This window comes from Procambarus clarkii, chromosome 30, assembly GCF_040958095.1.
Source record: "Procambarus clarkii isolate CNS0578487 chromosome 30, FALCON_Pclarkii_2.0, whole genome shotgun sequence".
In the NCBI taxonomy this organism is placed as follows: Eukaryota; Metazoa; Arthropoda; class Malacostraca; order Decapoda; family Cambaridae; genus Procambarus; species Procambarus clarkii.
The window spans coordinates 13,555,347-13,581,407 of record NC_091179.1 but is presented as its reverse complement, the minus strand read 5'-3'; the positions used below and the strand labels follow the sequence as shown (position 1 = coordinate 13,581,407).

General features: G+C 38.7%; 1 protein-coding gene across 26 annotated transcripts in view; it reads left to right on the top strand.

The window, feature by feature from the left end:
* The window catches only part of LOC123765573 (serine/arginine repetitive matrix protein 1), a 779,721-nt gene that overhangs the window by 698,593 nt on the left and 55,067 nt on the right, over nt 1-26,061 (top strand). For 21 of the 26 annotated variants that reach the window (XM_069333900.1, XM_069333897.1, XM_069333909.1 and 18 more), the window contains 7 exons: nt 5,448-5,517; nt 7,923-8,100; nt 12,768-12,806; nt 21,923-22,053; nt 22,592-22,718; nt 24,936-25,023; nt 25,564-25,680. In XM_069333900.1, coding sequence (XP_069190001.1) covers nt 5,448-5,517; nt 7,923-8,100; nt 12,768-12,806; nt 21,923-22,053; nt 22,592-22,718; nt 24,936-25,023; nt 25,564-25,680 — 750 coding nt within the window. The remainder of the gene's footprint in view (nt 1-5,447; nt 5,518-7,922; nt 8,101-12,767; nt 12,807-21,922; nt 22,054-22,591; nt 22,719-24,935; nt 25,024-25,563; nt 25,681-26,061) is intronic. The other 5 variants (XM_069333916.1, XM_069333905.1, XM_069333901.1 and 2 more) reach the window with 3 other exon arrangements.

Genomic DNA, 26,061 nt, shown 5'->3' with positions numbered 1-26,061 from the left:
CACACACACACACACACAAAAAAAACAAACACTTAACCTATATATTATGTGAGAAATCTTTAAAGAATTCTGATAAAGAAAGAGATCTAGGGGTGGTTCTAGATAGAAAACTATCACCTGAGGACCACATAAAGAATATTGTGCAAGGAGCCTATGCTACGCTTTCTAACTTCAGAATTGCTTTTAAATACATGGCGATATACTAAAAAAATTGTTCACGACTTTTGTTAGGCCAAAGCTAGAATATGCAGCGGTTGTGTGGTGCCCATATCTTAAGAAGCACATCAACAAACTGGAAAAGGTGCAAAGACATGCTACTAAGTGGCTCCCAGAACTGAAGGGCAAAAACTATGAGGAGAAGTTAGAGGCATTAAATATGACAAAACTAGAAGACAGAAGAAAAAGAGGTGATATGATCACTACATACAAAATAGTAACAGGAATTGATAAAATCGATAGGGAAGATTTCCTGAGACCTGGAACTTTAAGAACAAGAGGTCATAGATTTAAACTAACTAAACACAGATGCGAAAAAAATATAAGAAATTTCACTTTCGCAAATAGAGTGGTAGACGGTTGGAACAAGTTAGATGAGAAGGTGGTGGAGGCCAAGACCATCAGTAGTTTCAAAGCGTTATATGACAAAGAATGCTGGGAAGACGGGACACCACGAGCGTAGCTCTCATCCTGTAACTACACTTAGGTAATTACACACAGATGTGTGGAACTGAGCTCAGTTCCAAACACAGTTGTGTGTGCAACTGAACTGAGCATTCCACTTCATTTTATGTTCCAAACATCTTTGTGCATAGGAAACTTAGCAGATACAGGTATATGGAAAAACACAAACATGGTTCACTCTCTTCAATAATGGTTGCAGAAAAGACCCTCTAAATTATAGACCTGTATCATTATCAATGACCTGTAGCTACTAAGGAAGATAGAAAACCTTGATGGTTGCCATCTCCTTCAAATTGACGTAGATAAAATAAGTGCTAGGAGCACTATGTGGCAAATGGAATTCATTGTGAATAAATGCTATGTTATGAAATGTGAAATAGTAGAAAATAGACCCCACACAACCTATAAATTATTTGGAAAGGACTTGAAGAACTCTAACAAAGAAAGAGATCTAAGGGTGGTTTTGGATAGTAGACTGTCACCAGAGGAACACACACAACGGACATTGTGTGAGGATCATATGCTGCGCTTTCCAACTTAAGAATCGCTTTTAATTACATGGAAGGTGAAATACTAAGGAAACTGTTCATGACTTGTAAGAGCAAAATTGGAATATCCAACAGTTGTATGGTACTCTTATCTGAAGAAGCACATTATTAAACTGGAAAAGATGCAAAGGCATGCTACAAAATGGCTTCCAGATCTGAAAAACAAGAGTTATGAAGAATGGATAGAGGTTAAATATGCCAAAACTGAGAGAAAAAGAGGTGATTTGATCACTACTTACAAAATAAAAGGAGGAACCGACCAAATCAACAAAGAGGAATTTCTGAAACTGGCAACCTCAAGAACAAGAGGTCATAGATTCAAGCTAAGGAAACAAAAGTGTTGAAAAAATACTAGGAAGTTTTATTTTTGCAAAAATAGTGGTAGATGGTTGGAAGAAGTAGAGTGAGAAAATGGTGGAGACCAAAAACGTCAGTGGTTTCAAAGCATTATACTGTATGACAGAGTGCTGGGAAGGCAGGACATCACAAGCGTGGTATGGTGGTGTCCTGTAACTATACTTAGGTAATTATACACATACATTTTCTGCCCATCTTCTTCCCAACTTTCCTCTTCTCTCCTCTTCTTACCCTTATATTCAGATAAATACATTCTTCACCAGTTTACCATCATCCATAAAAGATTTGATCGAATTTAACAGAATTCGACCAACTTCATATATGGTCGTCACTCTAAAGTGTTGTCTATTAATTTTCTTTTATACTTTTTCCAAGGTCATAAATGCATTACAAGCTTTCTCGAAGGTCTTGTGATTTCTGTCTCTGCAAATTTATGATTTACACACCTTACACCACAGAACCCTCCATGTTCATCATTGATAAAGTTTTGTGGTAATTTTTTGTAATGTATTCTTCATCAGTCTCTTGCCATACAGTTTGTACTATAATTAATAAAATAATGCCTCATTATTTTTGACACTACGTTCCTCTTTATTTTTATGCAGTAGTACAGTCACTACTTTTTTTTTTCCAGTCATATGGTACAGTATCACTATCTCATGCCTTCTTGCAAATTTTCTACATCCACGTCACTCATTTTTCTTCACTGCAGTATATTTAATCATTTCTTCATGTACCTCAGCTACTGCATCTTTCTCACATATCAGCTTCCTCTTTGATACACTTACTGCTTTCACAGATATATCAGCTGGCATACTGGCCGGCCTCATGCATTTTTCTCACACCCGTCAAATCCAGTTGTGTTCACATTAGCACCTCTTTCATCACTGGTACTTAAACACGTTAGGATTTTCCAATTTTCACCATTTAACATTCTCTTATGTTGATCTTTAATTATCCATTTACTCTTCCACCATTCTCCCTGCTCCACTGCTTTTATTTACTGTATTTCCAAAAGGGCTTCCTGTTTTATGACTACAGCAATTTTCTTAATTTTTCTTGCTACTGGTATCTTTTAAGTTACAGTACTTTCTGTTTTCTAATCTTTTTACATATCTTTTACTCTCATCATACTCCCATTTCCTTGCCTCTGTCACTTTCACTTACAGTATTTGTTTTTACTAGACAAAATGGCATAGAGGATTTTACTCCCAATGTGTTTCAAGACTGCTGTTTACTGGTAACTTTCTAAAAATAAATTATAATACAGTAATGACATTCAAGTTACCAAATCTCAACGATGTGTATTTTTTGGGAGTAGGGTAATGTTGAGACTGCTGGATGAAATCATTTTAAGTTAATAACACAAATATTGTTATAGAAAACTGGAAGTGCACATCTTTTCTAAACCTAATAATAGTTAATGAACTTCTTTAAGTAATCAGAGAAATAGAAATCATCAGTTAACTATGATAACATTTGCATTTGCATCACAGGAAACAAATTTTTGCCAAGTAATGTTTATTCAAAATTAAATTGATTATAATAGTACAGTAACCAAATTTCATACAGTATAATAGAAAGCATTGGAACTAAAAAGATAATTATTAAGTAAATGCATTGAACCTCAACACATGCAACAGACTCATAAGTTTTTTAGTACATTTAGATGAATTGTAATGTCATGCTGTTGGTTAGTTATATGCACATTAAGTAGAGTTAGTGTTAGGAGAAATAAAGGAAAGCTTTTTAGGTATATAAATGGAGAATCTTAATATAAAATAATAGAACGTTGAATGTAATGAAGTGCCACTTTCTGTGCCGAACCCTAAGTCGGTTTCCATACAAAAAAGCACGGTTTTATTAGAGCTTATGGTAGCAATCTGGCTTCTGACTTTTGAAGACCATATGGCCTCTGACCTGAACATATAGGGCCAGATTCTGGTGTTTTTACAGAGGCAAAAAAAAAAAACGTTCAAAGGTCATAAATCAACCTATAGCAGACCAAACAGTACTGGAAGGTAAAAGACACCTAAACAATCAAATGCTAATAGAGATGATGAATGAAACAATTTAAAAACATGCCAAAAGATAGTTGAAGTCGGGGGAACAACCAGTGCTTCAACCTCCCACAATCACCACTAGATGGCAGCTCAGGTCTTCATCCCTTGTACACTAGCACAAACACAATCATGAAATTGTAAATAATTATGATAACAAAAGGAAAAGTCATTCCAGGAACGCAAAAAACCACTTAGCTCAAGTAATGTCTATCTTCAGCAGAGGCAGTAATGCATAGTACAGTACAGTACAGTACTAGAATGAACCAGGCTTGAATGCGAAGGTGCAGCTAGCAGGGAAACCCCTCTGTGACATGCACTTCTATCTGGAGGTGATTGCTGGAGTTTGGCCAGCTATTAGTCGACATGTTTACAAATTGTTTAGTGACGTTTTAATTTTCTGTACGGTTTGCTTTTATGTAAGTTGATCAATGGTCCCTATGCTTCCCTTGTCTCTATGAGAACACCAGATTCTGGGCATGTGCATTTGATAAGCTTTTGAAAGTCATCAGAGGTCTGACTGTTACTAGCAGAGCTCCAATGAAATGGTTCCTTTAGCTAAGGGGGACCCAGTGAGGGGTCCAGTACAGAAGGAAGGCTGCTCATATAGATACAGTAGTAGTTATTATAAGCTGTTAATTAGAAATAAGTTTAAAAAACTGTAATGTAAACAAGCCCATTGTGAAAGTTGGTAGAGAGGTGCTCCGTCCACTTATACCAGCCATCCCACCCTGGAACAAGTAAGAATATATACAGCACACATTGTCACATCAAGAAGCAGAAATGCTTTGGTGGTGGTCTGTGAAGCACTTGTACAACTGTACATAAAAGTAGTGCATGATTACACACACTCTAGGGTTATAATAGTGATATTTCCCAACATACTTGCCATCTGCCAAGACTATTTAAATACTTTTCAACCCTGTTCTGATGCTGTGAACTGATGCAGTAGTTGTAGAAGTCATGTTGGTTGTGGATACGTGTTATTCATTCGACTTACAGCAATTAAATTTTTAACTTGAGATGGATTTTTATTCATTGTTTTAGCAAATGTACTTTATTTTTTTTATTTTTTTTTACTATCATATACTGCACTGTGCTGTTCGGTACAGGTATTTGAGACAATACATTTATAATTATTTTGTTTAAAATGGGGAAAGCATGTTAAAACACATGACTTCCACAGAAAATTCCCTCATAGCCTACAGTGCCAGAACAGAATATTCCTGCATGCCAATAAAATGCCCAGTTTAGATTCTGTTTTCCTTTAGTTAAGAGAATGGTTAACCCTATCTTATTCAGTACTTACCCTTTTGACATGTAGGGATAGTGAGTAGATGCAGTACATTTATTACAACATATCTTGTGTATATTAACAATATTACTAACAGTGACAAAATATCCACGCTAAGAGAAGACTTGTTGAAAATAATTATATGCAAAAGTTGGCATGAATACCTTTGCAGATACTGTATTCTTCACTTGTGCACGGCTCTTAAATATATACATGTAATGTATTAATATTACAGAGTTTGCAAATACCCTGTGAACTTAGTGATCATCCAAATCTAAAATTAGCTATTAAAAATTTGTCTGAATATCATTTTATTTTTATACTCACTATAATTACCCTAAAGTTGTAAAATTTAATGGACCTTTAACTGTCCCTGGTACCTGTGCATATCAAAACTATCATAGCAACCAAATTCCTTATCAGTGTCCTGTATTCCAAAAAATTGGTAGGACAAATACAGTTTTTCTTCCGAATTATGGTCACACAGACCAATATTTTGCTTTGCAGGGCTTGAGGCAGACCGTATTATTGGTGGTGAAATGTTGGGATCAGGTGAAGAAGATAAACTTTACAAAAGGTAAGATTTTAATTTTTCTCTATAATGAAAATTTAAACATTATAGTTAAACTAATTTTATGTACTGGTATGTAGTGTGTTTGTCGTTTGTACGCATAGTTTAGTTCTGTACATACCATATTAGCAGTTGGTTCACAATCAAAAGATCCCGGAATTGATCACCATGTAATACAAAAATGTTTGGAACATTAACCTACACCTGATGCCACTATTCACCTAACTTTAAATAGGTACCCAGGAATTAGGCACCTGTCTTTTAATTGCATCCGGGGGTAAAGGTCAATAGTTGACTTTGTTCTTGATAATGGAAAACCAAATGACTTTTAAGATTTCAGACTTTTCAGAACACCTGGATTACAGTCGAGTTCTCTATTATCAACGCTCTTTACCCCAAATAGCGTGAGATACTTTGAACTTTGTAACTTATTTCATTCAGGGTATTGGAAAATATCCTCATAAACTACCCAAAGGTTGCTTGTGTTAGCCAGTAGACTAGATTAACATCCCATGTGTTTCTTTGATTCTGTGTATGATAATTCAGCTTGTGAGATGGGGGATATTAGATGAATTTATAGTTAGTTCTTGATCTATACCAACCACAGGTCAAAAAACTACTTTACTAATATTCTGTGACAAAGTTTTGCTCAACTAACAGATAACAGAGCCAACTAGGAATTAAAATACTCTTAGATGTGATCTTCACAAGCAATGAAAAAATAACCATGGGCATTAAAATCTCAGATACCACATACTCAGATCACAAGTGCATTGAAGTGCAAACTAACATCAATACTTGTACAGTAATACTGTATGTCCAAAAAATTATGAAACAAAAGGTGTTATTCAATAAATTCAGTTTTAATAATAAGAGGATTGACTGGGGGGGAAAATAAACAGAACTTGCAAACATTCTATGGGGAAAGCTGTCTTGAGGTAACAAAACTCTCATGTAAGAAATAGAGCAACTGACTGCTGAAGTATATCAAGTCTACTGGAAACATGTTCCTTCGCAGAAGGTCAGAAAGAGGACCAGCTTAGAAAGAACTGCTGCAGAACAAGGACAAAAATAACTGAAATACTTAAGCAAACATGACTATCCTACCAAGGAAAAAAATAATGTGAACAGGGAGATCGAAAAAATAGAACAGAAACTGAACCAATCATACCAGACTGAAGAAATGAAATTGGAACAAAAAGCCATATAAAAGATCCAAACAATAGCTAATCAAGAGATCCAAACAATAGCCATAGAAGAGAACCAATCAATAGCCATACAAGAGATCCAAACAATAGCCATAGAAGAGAACCAATCAATAGCCATACAAGAGATCCAAACAATAGCCATACAAGAGATCCAAACAATAGCCATACAAGAGATCCAAACAATAGCCATACAAGAGATCCAAACAATAGCCATACAAGAGATCCAAACAATAGCCATACAAGAGATCCAAACAATAGCCATACAAGAGATCCAAACAATAGCCATACAAGAGATCCAAACAATAGCCATACAAGAACAATCCAAAATATTTCTTCACTTATGCAAAATAAAGTAAAAACTCCACTAGTATTAGATTTTATCCTTATAAATGAAGGTTCATACACAGAGGGTATTTAAAGAAATTAGTAAAATCCTCAAATTATGAGGCTGTATTTAACATCGTAATAAGCAACATGAAAGTTGAAGATCGAGACGGCTTCTTTAAGAACGCTACCCCAAACCCCGTGAATGAGGGCCACTTCTTGAGGGAGAGTGGGCCCCAATTTAGATTGGCTGCATCTTTATCACTCACAGTATCTCTGTGGCACTATGCAGTACCTTCTTTGTTGTGTTTTCAACCTGAGAAATCTAAATTACTAGTGATCATTGAAAATTGTGTTTACTTTTTATTTATATGGTTATATGAATTGATGTATGCATTAACTTACATTAGATTAATGGTACTTTATGTTAATAGCATCTTAAAATATCCGTAATTTTGTTTGATGTGTAATAAATGAAACTGATGTTTTATTAATTTTGCTTAACTTTATATTTATTGTATTAATACTGTATTTGAAATGAATAACATTTTCCAGTGTGCTGAACTAAAAGTATTAGTGGCACATACAAGCACAAAAGTTTAGTAAAACTGTTCAAGATTCGATAAATTCATATGTTCAAATGACTAAGGTCACTTACGATGATTTGATAAATATTATTTACTGTACACTGCTCCTTTTACAGTATTTGATTACAGAACCTTGGAAAAATTATATGCATTGAGAATTATGCATAATTATACATAGAGAAACTGAGCATTTGTTTCATTATTCTAAATTATAATTCTTTATCTTGTTAGTTATTTATTAAAGTACTGTATAATGTGATAGCTGAATTTTCTGCCAATGTTCTGTTCCCAGGGCCTATAAATCTGAGTATCGCAAGAAGTTCCGTCCATTCTCACAATACCAATATGTGGATGGCAGATTCCATAAGGTGAAAACTGATGAGGCTACAGCAGCAGCAGGAACCAGTGAGTCACCAAATAATTGGTACAAGGAGGTTATTGAGCTTCGTCGCCAGGCTGGGCAATATCGGGTATGTATTGTTCGAGAATATGGTTTTGCATTTGATCTTGATTAAAAAAAATTCTTAAGTAATCGCCTCAAATACTAAGAAGCTTAGATATATCAAAGGTCAATCCCACTGTATTATGGTATCAAATCTCAGAGAGAATAAATGCATATTAGTATGTACAGTGTGACTTGTTTTGTAATGTGGGGTGGGAGTTTTACTTTTATATTGAAGTTGCTTATTATTACAGAACAAATTTAAATCTTGTAAAAAGTTATATTCTTTTCATAATTAAGTGAATACTGTACTAACATTTTGAAAGCAAAGTAGAGAAAATACGAGAGCAAGCGTACAGGGCCTGGGAGCAAGGTTGAGTAAGAGTCCTTGATGGTCTCCTCTCAGATTAGCCTCACCTGGTCCTGATCCACACTGATCGTGAGAATCTCCTCAATGCTTGAAACACTTTTAAGGGACTCGTAGGGTCCTCATCACATTCATAGTTTTGTGAGTAATAGGCAACTCGGTGTTGAAGACACCCAGGGCTGAAGGCTTAAGTAATAGTTGGCAGTATTCAGAAGTGGTTCAACAGAAACACGGCATAATGCTAATGCTTAACAGTACTGTAGTTTATTTACAAACTTAACCACTAATACAATGGGTGCTTGATTTACTTTAGATTGGCATCAGCAAGGCTATTATCATATTAGGGAGACTCTTGACATCTAACTAATTGATTCTGATCCACTCGTGGAAAAACACCAACTTAACACAATTGACAGCCAATCACTAACACGGCAAACCTATAATGCCGGTGTGCAAAGGGTCACAGGAATTCCAAACAGGATACTTGGGTTATAATCATGCACAATAAATCAACAATGGCACTGTCAATGGGACAGTCAATAATCATGCATAATAATTATGTTACATAATAACTAAATGTGTGGTTATTAATGCAAGACTTCGTAGGTAGCCTGACAACTGATCTCACTCGTTCTGACGTGAGGACACTAAAGGATGACAGACTTTCCCGACACGACCGTACTTGACACAGCAAGGTGTGCTGTATGTCTATAACAAACACAGATACCCCTGATTGCACTGGCGCGCGAGTAAGGGTATGGCGGGCGGTGATGTCACGTAGTATAGTGAGGATGGAGCGGCTGGCGGCTACTCACTCTTGACTGAGTGGCGGCGGGTGTTGGTGACTAAATTATTACACCATGCAGGTGCCTGTGTATAAGTTAACACAAAGTACATTATGCACTTTCATAATTCACTTGAGGTCACTCACAGACAATCTCAATTTTATCACTAGGGGTTACCTGATACCTGTCTGTTTTGCTCTGGTGATTCACAGACTTTTGTCACTAGAAGGCTTCTAAACAATATAGTCATGGTCACGATTCGGGGTGAGCACTGGTATATTGAGCAGAATGCAGAGTTTAACTTGACGGTAAGGGATGGGTGGTGTGTTCTACTCTATTTGCCGATAAATTAGAATCACTTGTCTACCACGTATAACGTCCCCCACAAGAATAACGTTGCAAGGGGTTGCACGCTTCCTCTGGGCACAAACACCAGGTCTACAAACTGACCTATGGTGTTGCAAAGCAGGTGCTGGAACCAATGGTGTTGATCCTTACATGATGGATAGAAGAGTGACGTCATGACTACGTCACTGTTCATCACAACGGTTGAGGCTGACCCCAGAGGTCAGAGCTTATTTCTTGCCTCGCTGGCGTCCCCTATCTTCCCTCACTTGGCACTTTACAACGTGTGTACTCCCAGACTCTCATTTTCTATGGCTCAATTGCTTAACTCCCCTTTATTTGCTTTCTGCCTGGACATATGGCGGCCTGCGTATGATACAAGTATTCCTGGGGTTAGATTCACAAAGCAGTTATGCAAACACGAGTCTGTACATCTTTTCTCAATCTTTGGCCGCTTTGTTTACAGTTATTAAATAGTTAATGAGCTCCAAAGCACCAGGAGGTTGTTTATAACAATAACAACAGTTGATTGGGAAGTTTTCATGCTTGTAAACTGTTTAATAAATGTAACCAAAGTTGTCAAAGATTGAGGAAAGATGTACACGTTCGTAAGTACTTGCGTAAGTGCTTCATGAATCTGGCCCCTTGTTATGTAGGCATTTTGGGGACACCCAACATTACAGTTTTCCCATTCAGGGGTAAAAGCAATAGGCTTTGTGCACTGTGCACTGCAATGAGCCATTCAAGTCAGCTGTGGGAGAATCTTGAGAGACCATACTCTCACACTCATTAGTTTTAATTACCATTCACCATTTCATAACGATTGACCATGCAAGATTGTAATACAAGATTTTTAAAGTACTGTATGATGAAAATTTCCAGTACAATATGGAACTACTATGAGCATCAGTTTGTCATAGTTATTAAATTAGAATAATTGATTAAAGAAGCAAGATTTTTAAAGTATTGTGCTCTGGTGCAAACATGTGTTCATCTTTTCATAATATGCTGTAGCAGTAAAGATTGTTGATTACAGAATGCTGAAAAATTGATTTCTTAATAGCACTTAGCTAGTGTTGTGTGTGTGTGTGACTGACTTTGATATCAACGTTTACAAATTTTCTAACTTTTAATTGAAATTTTCACAAACTAGGTGCATTCCAAACTTGTTTTTATACGGTACTGAAGTCCTTTTACTGCAAGTTCAGCCTTGCTGTTTATGATCTGTATAAATATTGTCAGTTCCTGTGCAGTGTTGACAGTGGTCATGTGTTTAGGGTAACAGACTTTTTAAATATGATTAAGAGAGGGATTTTGATTATGAACAAAAAAGAAGTTTTATATCTTTTAATATTGTGAATGTTCTATCACAAACAATTTTATACCAAGATCAACGACGTAGCACAAAAATTGAGGTTAGAAAACTAAAAAGAGTACAGTATACACATTTTAGTGTGGTTGCGTGTTCACGGGTAATGTTCTGCCGATTTTCAGATTTGCTGCGTGTGGCACGTTGGGTTTTTTGACCTTATATGCATTCAGTATATCCCTTTAGAGACTTCTATTGCAAACATTTTCATACCAAAATCAATGATGTAGTACAAAAATTGAAGTTAGAAAACTGAACAGAGTACTGCATACACATTTTTAGTACGGGGTGCAAACTCACGAGAAATGCTAGGCCGACCTTGGGGTTGGGCTGGGGCTTGCGTACCAGGCCATACAAAGTGTTAAATTAATTTTGTTTCATCATTATTTTCTCATAAAATATTATTCAATAAGCCAATTTTCTAATCATCCTTGTGAAATATTTCAACAGAGCTAAAATTTCAATTATTGCAGATTTTGAAACTTAATTTGTGGGGCCAGAACACTACCTGTTGCAAGAACAGCAGTAAAAGTTAGCTATGAAGAAATTCTCAAGTTTCAGGATATACAAGAAATATATTAGACCATCTTAAAAGGGGCACTAATTTGTTAAAAGCCTTTGATTATTTGAAGCCTTCTCATTTCTTTTCTTCAATAATTTAGTTTTTCTAAGTTAATTAGTATAAGTATAATCTTAATTCGAATTTGTGGTAGATTACAGTGTTTTATCTCTTTTAATACAGTACAGTATGTTGACTTGTTTCTACAGTTAAAGGCATCATATAAACTTATCTGTATATTTTGGAAAACCATACAAAATTTAGCAAGTTCAGTGAAATGCATATGTATTTACTCAATGGGAAGAAATGCACATTGCTAAAGTATAGCACAGTCACTCTGCTATTCTAACATATACAGTAACTACTTAAGATTATTCATTTTCCATTTTTAAATATAATCCATGATATTAATGTTCATCTTGTGCTGGTGGTCTCTTTAAATAATTCATGAAAGTTTTTGATTTCTGGTGAAGGAGAAAGAGGTGACGTGATATGTAGTTGGTCTCAGCAACGTAGCAATAGGACCGTCAGCTAAGTGATTATTGCCTTGTACAGTACCTCCTTTTTTACTGACTCTTGGTTTGATGGCTTCCTCAAGGTTCTTTACACAGCTGACTCCATTATATGCAGGGTTTTATTTAATACTGTACGTTCCCACACCGAGGAGATATGTTGTGCTCTGAAATTTATTTTTGAATTATTTTTCTAGCAAGAAGTGAAGGGTACAAGTTAGAAGTTAGGTTATTTGTATGGTTACTTAAGAACTTTTTTTTTTGGACACGCTTTAATTTATTTGATCAACGTTTCAGATGAATTCAATGAGTATTTTATTGTTTTGTGTACTGGTCAATTTTAGTTTGTATACATGTGCAACATTCAGGTATACAGTAATTATTTTAATTTTCTTTTTCTTTATCTACTTTTTCTTTCAGATAGGTCCAGATAAAATTAAACAATTTGTTTATTAATTAAGAATTAGAATGGGAATTTTGTAAATTTAATATTTGTTAATTAGAAAAAGAAATTAAAGCAATTATTTTATATTAATAATTAAAGATACATACTGTATTAGACAAAATATACATGACATTTGAGGAACATTATAATGAAATTAAACTAAACTTTTCCTCTAAATTAATTATTGAGACGAGTAAAAATTTTCTTTACCTGTTTTGCAATTTATTATACTGTATCGTTATTGGGATATTAAGCCACTCCCCAGCCACCTTAGGAATTAGCATAACCTCGCCGCTCCCTCCTTTCTCCCCAGGCGAGGCACGATATTGGTGACGTGTGGCGGACAGTGCAGGTGTGTGGATTGGGTCCTGCAGGCTTGTGGCTGACCCTTTCTATTTTCTCTAAAGTTGTTTCCTTTCCAAATATCCAGATTTTATTTGCTTTCCTTTAACCATATTAGTTTTTTATGGCGTTATCGTGATAGCAGAAAGAGTATTGGTGTTTTTTTCACTACCTCTTAAGTTTACGAATCAAACCTCTACCGATGTTCAATATTTGGCAGATAACTTGGGGGATTGTTACAGGTGAAAATAGGGATCATTACAGATAATTATTTTTTTCAGTTTCAGTTTTTCTTTCTTAAAACTATAATTATTTGCCAAAAATATGCAAATATATTGAATCATTGCTTTATCTTTATATGAAACAGCTTTCCAAGCTCTAGTAGAAATTGTCTCTGCCTTATATTGAGCCATCTGTCAAGGTTTTTCTTTTAATTTGATACATAGTGCAACCTTGTTAGTTATTTGGAACTGTGAAGACTAACTAGATTTAAATAATTCAGTCACACGTACTGGAAAATTTGTCTATAAAGGACCACCAGTGCACGATTGCATTGTCAAAGCTGATGCTTAGTAGAACTTGTCGAATACTTTACAAGAAGTATTAGTCGAATGGTTGTCACTGGAATGTACAGTACTTTGATATTATTTCATTAGGCCTTCAATAAGGAACTGGCAAGAGCAACAAGAATAGGACTTGAGAATCAGTTTAGCTCGCATTGCTATGGGAATTCCCGTTCGTTTTCCTGGAATATACTGCAGTACTGTTGTTTGTTTTGGTTTGCTTGTTATGGTTTATTGAAATATTCCAATTGTATTACTAGTTTTTGTATCCCATTTCAAGTAATTTCATCATGGTTTGACAATGCATATCTGATACAAACAATGTTTAGTTGTTGGCATGGCGCAGCCCTCTAGCCTCTTACAAGTCTGCATGGCAGCTTTATTTAATAGTATTTTCTTTTCAGTTTCATCCTGTATTTGTCTGGCTTCAATTAGAAATTTAATATCAGTAGTTATGTTTATATTTACTTATAATGGATTGTTACCTATAGATTAAGATTTATACATGAATTTGATTTTTTTTTGTACTGTACTGTAAACATACAAATGTGAAAGTAATATTTGAAATCTAGTGTACTTGAGCACAGGTGTATGAATAAATTTTATTATGGGGATCGATTGCTAGGATAAACAGACTGCATGGATCACTAACTACTGGAATCATGAACTGCTGGGGAACATTGATATCTGGGGACACTCCAAAAGCTGGGGAACACTGGGGGACACTCCAACAGCTGGTGAATAACTGGGGGACACTCCCAACAGCTGGTGAGAGTGGTCTGGAGGAGAGGGAAGGATCATGTACCACTTAATAGAGGATACCTATAGTTGGATATTGGCAAGTGATCATAGCACAAATTGCAAGTGGTACCAATTACTAGGGGCACTGATAGGTAGAGTACCAAATGCTTCAGGTAATGTCGGGGGCAAGTACCGCATCGGTGCTGGTGACTGGGAGTTACTAGCAACTGCGGTCACTGATGACTGAGGGGGACACAATGACTTTTACTGGCTGCAACACTGATAACTGGGAGTTCTGATGGCTGGAACACTGATAACTGGGACTTCTGATGGCTGGGACACTGATAACTGGGAGTTCTGATGCCTAGGACACTGATAACTGGGAGTTCTTGTGGCTGGAACACTGATAACTTGGAGTTCTGATGGGTGGGACTTTGATAACTGGGACACTGATAACTGGGAGTTCTGATGGCTGGGGCACTGATAACTGGGAATTATATTGGTTGGGGCACCAGTAGTGGGGAGTTCTGTTGGCTGGGGCACTGGTAGCTGGGGAGTTCTGATTGCAGTGGGGAGGGCACCTGTTGATTTTGGGGCACTGATGTCTGCAAAACACTGATTGCTGGGGTATCTCACAAAATAGCATGCAGTGTGCCCTAATTCAAATAGTAGGTGACATATTGACATGAGGCAAATATTGATATGAGTAAGTCTAACCTTTACTGTTTTAGATTAGCTTGAACTAAACAAGTAATTTGTTTCATCTGTATTAGCCTAATTTCCAGGTTGTTTAAATGAAACCTCAATAAAAGGCCTACACACTGATGAGAAAAGAACCATAATGCTTCAGGCTATCTGACTTAGATTGATTCTAGTAAATTAATTCTGAATGCTTTGCTTACAGCTTACACTTATTCAGCTAAATTATGAAAAGTATAAAAAACCAGAATTTAATGTAATGAAACGCCATTTTCTGGGTGAGACCCGGAGGTTTCCTGGAGCTTACTAGGCTGATATGCTAATGTCAGACTTTAGCATCAGTCATGTGTATGGAGTTCTGTGGGCCTACCGGGGACCACGAGCCAGAACCTGGCCCCCCTCAGAGAGGCATGGGGAGCAATGGCCTATTGAAACCCCCGTGTGGTTGGAAGCATTCTATGTCTGCCATCGACCGGGTCAGGCACCCAGAAAGGTAAGCATCCCAAAACAAACCCCTATTCTGGTAAAAATTTTGCTACCAAAATCCAAGAACAACCAAGAGAGAAAGGACAACACCACCTTAACAGAAAGCGAAGCACAATGATGAAGACGCAAAAAGAACCGGAAGGACCGCCAGGAAACTTCATAATGCCGCCGAGACGAAGCCCGCAGGTGGGACACTAAGAAGGAAGCCAACGGATCACCATAGAGTTGATGATAAACTCGAGTCAAAAACACCATACGCGAAGACTAGAGGAGAAGACCGAACCAACAATGTGATGCTCCGGTCCAATCTGTTGGAAGAGATGTAGCCGTGGGAAAATCTCCGGGTTCGGACATCGGGCAAGCAGCGTCTGAAACCACGGCTGGGCTGCCCACCACGGGGCCAAGAGGACTACTCTTACCTGGTAAGTCTCCAAGCGAGTCAGGACCTGGAGCAACAGCTGAACCGGGGGAATGAGGTACAGGAACCCCCACCGCGACTAGTTCTGCCGAAAGACATCGACCCCGGAATCATGGCAAGAGATTGCCCTTCTGTAATCGGGGAAGGGCACCACATACAAAAGAAGGCGCCGCGACCACGCCGACGCGAAGAGGTCCACCTTGGGGCGCCTGAACGTCTGGCAGAGCCAATGGAAGGAGTCAGCATCGACCGTCCATTCCGTGGACAGGGGAGTGAAACGAGACAGGCCGTTGGCCAAGACGTTGGACACTCCTCGCACGTGAACCGCCAGGAGAGCCAAACCCCGAGAACTCAGCAGACAAGTCACCCGAAGTAACCAGCACCGAAGAGCCAAGGACTGCATCAAACACCCCCCCCCCCCCAGCCGAGAGATAACGCGTCCGTGAACACATCGAGCGAGGGCTTGGGTAGGCGCCAAGGCACTGAACCCCCAAAAACCCGAAGAGGAAGTCGGCGACGCAGCAGCCGACGCAAGGCCCCCGGGGGTCGAACCCAGCGATCACGACAGAGGCGGAAGGGGCATCCCGAAGGAACCAGGACAGCCAACGAAGCCAAACTCGACCCGGTAGGTAGATCATCATCGCAAAGTTCAGGCCCCCACACAAACCCTTGAGCAACTGCCGGATGACTCGGGAGCCCCTCAGAAACAGGCGCAAACAGGACGGCAGCCGCAGGAGAGATTCTGGAGGAAGAGACAAGGATGCGGTCCGAGAGTCCCACACAAGACCCAGCCATGTCCGAACCTGGGAGGGAACCAGATGGGACTTCCTCTAATTCACCAAGAACCCGAACCCGGCGAGCTGAGAAAGAACCAAATCCCTGGCTAGCAGACAACAGGACCAGCTGGGAGCCTAAACCAACCACTCGTCAAGGTAGGCCAATACCCGAACACCTAAGAGACGCAGACGGGCCAGGATGACCTTTGTAAGGCGTGTGAACATGTGAGGTGCCAGATTCAACCCGAATGGGAGACAACGAAAGCTGTAACCTTGATGCCCCACAACAAAACCAAGCCAGTCCCTGAACTCTGGATAAATCTGGAAGTGCCAATAAGCCAAAAAGATCCGACTCCATTCTGACTGCTCCTCGGTGGTTCATTGCCTGAACTGCGGGGGTTTGATGCAGTCCTTGGCTTTTTTAGGACTGGTCGCTTTGGGTGACTCGTCTGCTGAGTTCTCGGAGTTTGGTTCTTCTGGCCATTCACGTTCGGAGGGTATCATCCTGGCGGACGGCCTGTCCCGGATCATTTCCCTATCCATGGATTGGATGGTCGATGCCGACTCATTCAGTTGGCTCTGCCAGACGTACGGGCTCCCGGAGGTGGATGTCTTCGTGTCGGCGTGGTCGCGGCGTCTCCCGTTATATGTGGCACCCTTGCACGACTGCGAGGCCATCTGGGTTGATTCCTTCATGCAGGACTGGGCGAGGTGGGGTTACCTGTACCTCTTTCCCTCGGTTCTGCTGTTGCTCCAAGTCCTAGCTTGCTTGGAGACTTACGAAGGAAGAGTAGTCCTGTTGGCCCCTTGGCAGCCGGCCCAGCCTTGGTTTCAGGTGCTGCTTGCTCGATGTCCAAACCCGGGGGTCTTCCCGTACCTCCACCTCTTTCGGCAGATCGGGCCAGTCCGTTACGTAGCTGGTTTGATCTCCTCAAGTCTTTGCATGTGGTCTTTGACACGGGTCTATCACCACTTGTATGGTGAGGAGGTGGCTTTGTTGATGGTGTCCCAACTGCGTGCATCGTCTCAGTGGCAGTATGAGTTTCCGGGCGGTCCTTCCGTTATTTCTTGTCCCTCTGTAGGTTTTCTTCTGTTTAGGATCGAGTTGTCTTGCCCTTCCTTTTGTGGTTGTTTCAGGACCGTCATCTTATGCCGAATACTGTAGCCTCATCGTGTGGTGCTGGCGAAGCCACGTCAGCTAGCGTTCAAGGTGGATGTTAATTCTGCTCCGTTTCGCATGCATTGTTTCACCTTCGACCTGCTCATGCGCCGCCTGAGTCATCCTGGTCCTTGGACTGGGTGCTCTCTTTTCTCTCTTCTCCTCGGTTTGTGGTGACCCCTTCGGTTCAGGATTGTTTTGCAAAGGCTCTTTTTCCTGTTGGCGTTGGCCTCTGGGGGTCGGGTTGAGGAGCTTCATGCTCTCCGGCGCAAAGGTTTTTGCTCTTTTGGTCCTGGTGGTAGGTTTCTTTGTTTGCAGCCATCTCCTTGTTTTCTGGGGAAGAATGAGACTGCTTCTTTCTGGAAGGGTACTTGGGTTGTTGATGCTTGGTTGGTTCGACCGGGGGTGCATCATGTGTTGTGTCTGATTGCGGCTCTTCACCGTTACCAGCACACCACAGCCTCGGTGGCCGGGGACGAGCTTTGGGTTGACCCAGTTTTTCTTCTCTGTTCCAGAGTTTGGGTCTCCAAGGTCGTCCTCAGGATTATTCAATCCAGCCAGCCTGTGGTCTATCCTCGTGCCCATGATGTTCATAAGTTTGCTGTGTTGGCTGCCATCTTTCGTAACATGTCTTGGGCTGACATTTGGGCATGGGGTTTTTGGAGGCCAAACAGGGTCCTGGCCGCTCGCTACCTAGTCAGTGTTCCTGGCCCTAGTCAGGCATGTGTCGCATTGGGTTGGCAGTTGCACAACTGGCTCGGGGTTTGTTTTGGTGCGCCTTTCTTTCTGAGTGCCTGACCTGGTCGATGGCAGACATAAAATGCGTCCAACCACAAGGGGGTTTCTATAGGCCATTGCTCCTCGAGCCTCTCTGAGGGGGGTCAGGTTGTGGCTTGTGGTCTCAGATAGGCCTCAAAACTCCATTCGCTTGACTGATGTCAGGGTCTAACACATTCATATCAGCCAGATATCTCCGTGGAGCCTCCAGGTCTCACCCAGAAAATGGCGTTTCATTATATTCAATGCTGGTTTTTTTTTTTGCTTTTCTAAATTTGAATGCTTTGCAACCTCAGTAAGTAATAACAGCAAGTAATGCTGCTATGTTTTTTATGTTTTTGGCAAAGTTCCCTCTAGTTTCTGTAGCTTTGCTGCATTTCACGAATCAACCCAGTATATTCTTCAATGCTAGAATTCCTGAAGTTTACTTTTTAAGCTTCTTCTTTTCATCTTGAAGCTCTTATACCTGGCAAGGACCCCGATCAGTAGCTCCCATAGAGCTAAGTGCTGTTCGTTCCAACCAAACCTTAAGGAGATGCTCCTTGCCTCTGAGTCATGATTAATGTTGATTCATTGTTGAGTCAATGTCATATTTTCTCTGTCATTGAAGATTTTGAATAATTAACTTTTTTTAAGCAATTGTAGATTTTAGGAGATTCCAATTTTATGATTCTTGATAATTTGTACTGTACTCCAATGTTATTAAACCCAAGTCCTTTTATTTATCTTATTTCTATTATGTAGCACTTATCCACATTGAATTCCATCAACCATATTTTTGTGCCATTTACTTAATTAGTCCTAGCTTATTTAAAAGATTTTAGTCATTTTGGTTTCTTACTCTACACAAAATAATTATTGTCGTGTACATGTACTTATTTGCATAATTATTGCATAAATCAAAAACATAATTAGGGTACTAACGGCCTGACGGCTAAGTGGACAGTGCTCGGGATTTGTAGTCCTAAGGTTCCGGGTTCGATCCCTGGCGGAGGCAGAAGCAAATGGGGCAGAGTTTCTTTCACCCTGATGGCCCTGTTCACCTAGCAGTAAACAGGTACCTGGGAGTTAGACAGCTGCTATGGGCTGCTTCCTGGGGATGTGTAACAAAAAGGAGGCCTGGTCGAGGACCAGGCCGCGGGGACGCCAAGCCCCGAAATCATCTCAAGATAACTACAGTATTAGTCCTTAATAGACCCCCACAGTAGTAGTGTTTCCCCCCATTCTGATAATTAACCTCCTATCACTATTCATATATTAATATTTTTTTAAGACAAGACAGTTTCCATCCCTTTCAGTAATATTCCTTTATTATAAAAACTATTACTGTACAGGTATTTTGAAATTCTAAACTAGGCTTTTATAAATAACTTTGTTAAAAATCATGTTTAAAATCCAAATAAACTAAATCCATCTATCTATTTCTTGAATAATTTTTCAAGGAAACTTATTAGATTATATATGTAGGATCTTATTGAACCTCTTAAGTATTTTACACACCATTTTACTGGATTCTTTCAGCATCTTGAAAACAATGCTTGTTAACACTTTCGCGCTATCTGGACGCGCCGGCGCGTTCGGTTTCGTCTAACGTAAACGCATAGTGGACATAAAGTTATGTCTACTTTTAAAATATTTGTATAAAATTCAATTTTTATCCGATTTACTTTGGGTTTGTTTCAAACTGCGCGCTATGAGGCTCTCTTTCTCACCACTAGGCTGCATGGTACAATAAGTTCATGAAAGGTGTGGATAACTTCGATCAAATGGTGTTTTGTCCCAAACGGGTTGCAGGTGGGTGACTAGCCGTTTATACTGGTAATTCTTCCCCCATATCATGTATTATATGCATATGTCTGTTTAGGGAATTTTATTCCGATCAATATACAACCAAAAATAACTGTGTGCAACAAGTATAATCTTGACAAACATAACAAAAGTAAAAATATTTCGTGTGTGTTTGACGCTCACTGATATGTTCCAGCGTTGTCTTATATTTGTCGCTATTCTAACTTACGCTTTGTTGATATTTTTTACCTATGGGCACATAGAACATTCTATTGCGAACACATTGACATAAAAATGAATGACGTACATAGAAAATTAATGTCATGAGAGTTAAATAAGTATAAACTTTCAAAGCGCCGTGCGTCGTCCCGTCACCGATACCGGGTAACAATTTCACCACTTCCCACACTCTTGCGGGCGGGCTGCATCATTATTCTACGCTTATATTCATATCACCGTGTTGGGAATTTCATTGCGAGTCCATTGATACCAAAATTAACGCTGTAGAACAAGTGTGGAGGTGATTACAATCCCAAGAGTAAAAACATTTTGTTGCTGATGGGCGCTCACGGCGAGTCATCTACGTAGTTATTTATTTGGTGCTGGTATCCCTATATGTTTCGTGACTTATTTTACTAATGTTCTTCTAGAGAATTTTATTGCGAACACGTTGGTACCAAAATGAAATACATAGCATGAGAACTAAGGTCAGAAGAGTAAAAAGAGTATACACATTTTTGTTTTTACGCTTAAGCGATAAAAACGCAGCGCGCACATTCGGTTGGCTGAGTGACCTTTGCGGAGAGCGCGAAAGTGTTAATGAGACAGGCCTATAACTTAAAGGCTCCTTCCTACTCCCCACTTTATGGACATTATAATTGCCATTTTTCATTATTAAGTTATTTCTGTCATGGAATGATACCCTGAAGCAGGTAGTCGTGTAATTACCTAAGTGTAGTTACAAGATGAAAGCTACGGTCGTGGTGTCCCGTCTTTCCAGTACTCTTTGTCATATAACGCTTTGAAATTACTGACGGTTTTTGGCCTCCACCACCTTCTCCCCTAACTTGTTACAACTGTCTACCACTCTATATTTTGTGTGTGTATGTGTGTGTGTGTTCACGTGCGTGAAGAGGCCTGTCATAGTGTGTGATAATGTGCGTGTTTTTGCCTTTATGTATAAATGCTTGCATGTACTTTCAAATAATTATTATCCACATCACAAATGTTAACACTGACTACAGTAATTAGTATACAATGGCAATTTTTCCTCAGTTAGACTATATAATGTAGTGCTGTTTGTACTATTGGGGCCAAAGAATCCATGATGGTAATAGGAAATTGCAAACAAAGAGGTGAATAATATAGACAATATATTTTTCTTCATCCTTAATAAGATATGGCTGATTGTCATGTAATAAGATATTGCTGATTGTACTGGTACTGTATATAATGCCATATACAGTTATACAAAATATAAACTATTTACTGTGTTGATATTTTATATTTTGTTTCAACTTAAATTTTGTAGAAGTAAGCTTTGACACATTTAAATAATACTTATGGCCATTCATTGCTAAGGTACTAGCACATACTAGCATTGTTTAAAATTCATCAAAATATCATTTACTTCATTACATTACATATTCTACTGCACAATTGCATATTATAATACTTGTTGCAGATGCTCGGCTAACCTGGTTCTTCATTTATCCACAGCATCGAGGTTGGGGTGTAGAGACTGCATCTGAACGCTTGGCAGAAATTTATAGCAAGCAGGCAGAACTGTGGGAGCAGGTATCTCGTCGATCATCCCTCCAGGCTCTCTCTCTCGCATCGGCTTCCCCAAGGTTAGTCATTAATGCTGACAAACATAAACCTTCCTAAACTAAGATTATTTGTCATATTTTTCTGATACATATTGGTAAAACATAAAGGTGAACCAGAAACCCAATACAGTACTGTAATCTCTATTTTTGTGTCCAGGATGCATTCCTGGAAATATGGACTTAATTTTATGGGAAAACAAGTTTTAATTTAACTGTATATAGTGGAGATATATATTTATTGGAGGAAAATATAAATAATTTTTTTAAACAATTCATGAAATACAAATGTTATGCTTAATCAAACATTAAATAAGGAGCCATGATAACAAAGCATAGGATATATATATAGCAAATATTTAAGGAGCATTTATTACTGGTTTAATATACAACAGCCAGTGATTGACAATTTCTGCTGCATTTCTACAAAAGTTCATTTTGAAGAATAAACCTGCTATTAGAAATTATATGAGGCTTTTATAGAATTCATTTAGTTTATCTTTATATATGGTAGATTGTTATTACAGTATTTATATATGCTCTATGAATAATTGTTGTACAGCAGGCCGATCAGCAAGGCAGAGAAGGAGATTGAAAATTCTCGAAGATCGTCCCCAATCAAGCATAGCAAATCCTCACGTGAACGTCCCAGTACTGCACCGCCCAAGCCAAAACCTGCTGCTGTGCATGTGAGTAAATTGCTATCATGGTATATCTTATCTTGAATATATTAAGAATGTTCTAGTTACTAGAGAATTGTATTGAATTTATACATTGGCAGTCAAAAATAATATTAAACAGTGTAATCTGTATGGGATGCCTTAAATTTCCCTTTCCACGAGGGATTATTTGTTTATTTCACAAATTCATTACAAATGCAAAATTACAGAAGAAATCAACAAAGCTGGCAAAAAGTTATTTGTAAAACCCACAACTTCTAGAACAAGAGTCAAGACTCAAGCTTTGAAAAGAAAGGTGCCAAGAAACACATGCAAGTTTTCTTTTGTAAACAGAGTTGTTGACGGTTGGAACAATTTAAGGTGATGGAATGCCAAAACCATCAGCAGTTTGAAAGTGTCACATGCCAGAGATTATTGGGAAGGCGGGACACCTCAAGCTTAGTTCTCATCCTGTAACTTCACTTAGGTACTGTAATTACTTTAATTACTGTAATTACTTTAATTACTGTAATTAGTACTGTTATTACTGAGTAGCAAAGTATCAGATTTTGAAGGGCTAGTGAAAGAATTATGCAAGGGCAAGAATCACTAGGAAGCTAAAAGCGAAGCCCTGGAGGAAGAAAACAAAGTATTGAAAATAGCTTTTGAAGAAGTTCAAGGAAATTTAAACACGAGTGAATACAATAAGTTAGGAAAGGAAGTGTAATAGGATTTTTTTTTTTTTTAAAGTACAGATTGAGAAAGTAATAGAAGAAATAAGGAAATAATAGAAGAAGCAGTAAAGGAAGCCAGAAATGGCAGAAATCAGAAAAGCACACTTATTAGACTGGAGGTTAGAAAGGAACTGGCATCAAACCCAGAAACTGGTGCAAAACTCTGGAATGTTAGGAAATGACTTGAATTTACACTAGGGCCGCTAACACTATCTTGAGGTTATCTTGAGATGATTTCGGGGTTTTTAGTGTCCCCGCAGCCTGGTCCTCGACCAGGCCTCCACCCCCAGGAAGCAACCCGTGACAGCTGACTAACACCCAGGTACCTATTTTACTGCTAGGTAACAGGGGCATAGGGTGAAAGAAACTTTGCCCATTGTTTCTCGCCGGTACCTGGGATTGAACACGGGACCACAGGAGCACAAGTCCAGCGTGCTGTCCGCTCGGCCGACCGGCTCGATTGTGGCCTCGACTAGTGGCCTTAATGAGGACAGAAAGCTGGTGGTGCGTCAAAGGTCCCCCATTTGCAAAGATTTGCATTACAAAGTGATGAGGAGGTGAAATTATGGTCATTAAGACAAGATCTTACAAAGGAAGACAGAGCAGCTGAAACTGAACCTCATACAGACAAAATGTCTAAAATGAGAGCAGGAACTAAGAAATATATATTTTTTTCCACAAGGTAATAGGGGTATGCAAAAAGGCAAACCAACAAAAATCACTAGAGAAAAGGGGGGAATAAAGAACAAGGGGAGAGGGAACATGTTTCTGAAAATTGTACACACATAGATGGAGTGAGATAAAAAATAAAAAGATAGGGTGGTTTTGGATAACAAGCTGTTGCAAGAGGAACATTCAAAGAACATTGTCAGAGGAGCATATGTGTTGCTTTCCATCTTCAGACTTGTTTTTAATTATATGGATGGTGAAATACTAAAAAAACTGTTCATAACTTTTGTGAGACCAGAATTGGAATATGCAGCAGTTGTGTGGTGCCCAAATCTCAAGAAGCACATAAATAAACTGGAAAAGGTGCAATGGCATGCTACAAATGACTTCTGGAACTGAAAAACAACAGTTATGAAGAGAGACTAGAGGCATTAAACATGCCAAAACTAGAAGATAGAAGAAAAAGAGGTGATATGATCACCACTTACAAAATACTCACAAGAATCTATAAAACGGACAAAGAGGAATTTGTGAAACCAGCAATTTCACGAACAAGAGGACACAGATTCAAGCTAAGGGAAAAAAAGTGATAAAAAATTATTAGAAAGTTTTCTTTTGCAAACAGAGTGGTAGACGGTTGGAACAAGTTAAGTGAGAAGGTGGTGGAGACCAAAGCCATCAGAAGTTTCAAAACATTATATGACAAAAGTGCTCTGAAAACAGGACACCATGAGCATAGCTCTCATCGTGTAACTTTACTTAGGTAATTACACACACACACACACACACACACACACACAGTGCAAATAGTACAAAGACCCACAATTTATCAACATTTTTTCAGACACAAAAACCATCAGACAAGACGGATGGGAAGACTTCCAAGGAATCAACGCCACGTCACCACTATGAACGAACTACAGGAACTACAGGTGGGATATTGAATGTGGTGAACAAGAAACAACTACCAAGATTTCAAAACACTTTCCATTTCCCCTTCTTCACTTGTGTTGCTGACAGTGTTGACAGGCATTTTGTTTTGTTGAATAGGTCTTTGTGATGGTATTAAACTTAAATTCCTTTGTTTGTTTAATATATATCTGTTTTTTTTCCATTTAATACAAATAAACACGGAAGCAGAGATATGTAGACTATAAAATGTAAATAAGGATTAAGTGTATGTTCCCCGTAGTTGTAGCATGGTGTGCATGGTACGTCCTAAAAGGTTTTCTTCACCGTCAAAATGTAGGTAGAATTTTGTGGGATTGCAAACCAGCACTATATTTGTATAATGTAAAAGCATAAATTGCAATTTTTCAAAATATTGATGATTCTTTTTCCCAGTACATGATTAACAAGGCCTTTTGCTGAAACTTGCAGACCCCCACATATTTCTGCCTCATGGACCCAAAACTCGTTTTCTGTTATACTTGCCTCGTGTTAGTTGACCGTTTTCTGTGTTGTGGTCTCAGAGGAGGGTCTTTTGATCACTTCGCCATCACGTGACAAGCTCGAACCATTCATCCCCGATGATTGGTCCTCCCGCCGTTCATCAAGAAGGACTCCACCAATCACAAGCCCTATGAAAGGTAGTGTCATGTTTCTCTGAATGTATTAATCCATTCAGAATTCAGGCATTTTATTTTTTGTTCATTGCTTAATCTTGTTCATGAATAGTATTTGCATCGTTATGTTGGAATTTTGAAGCTTAAGTTTTTATATAATGGAAGCCACACAACAAGTATCACTGTATATTGAATGACTTCTAGTAATTGCAAGGTAAGTAAATTAGTATATATTAAACAATTATAGCACTTGTGTCATTTTAATAATGAATGTTTATATTTCACAGCCATTTAATGTGTGTGGCATTCTCTGCTTCCATAAAATTGGAATGCTCAGTAATTGCATTGAGGCTATGAATAAGCTTATTGTGAATGATTAGAATGTATTTATTATTGTATATTTAT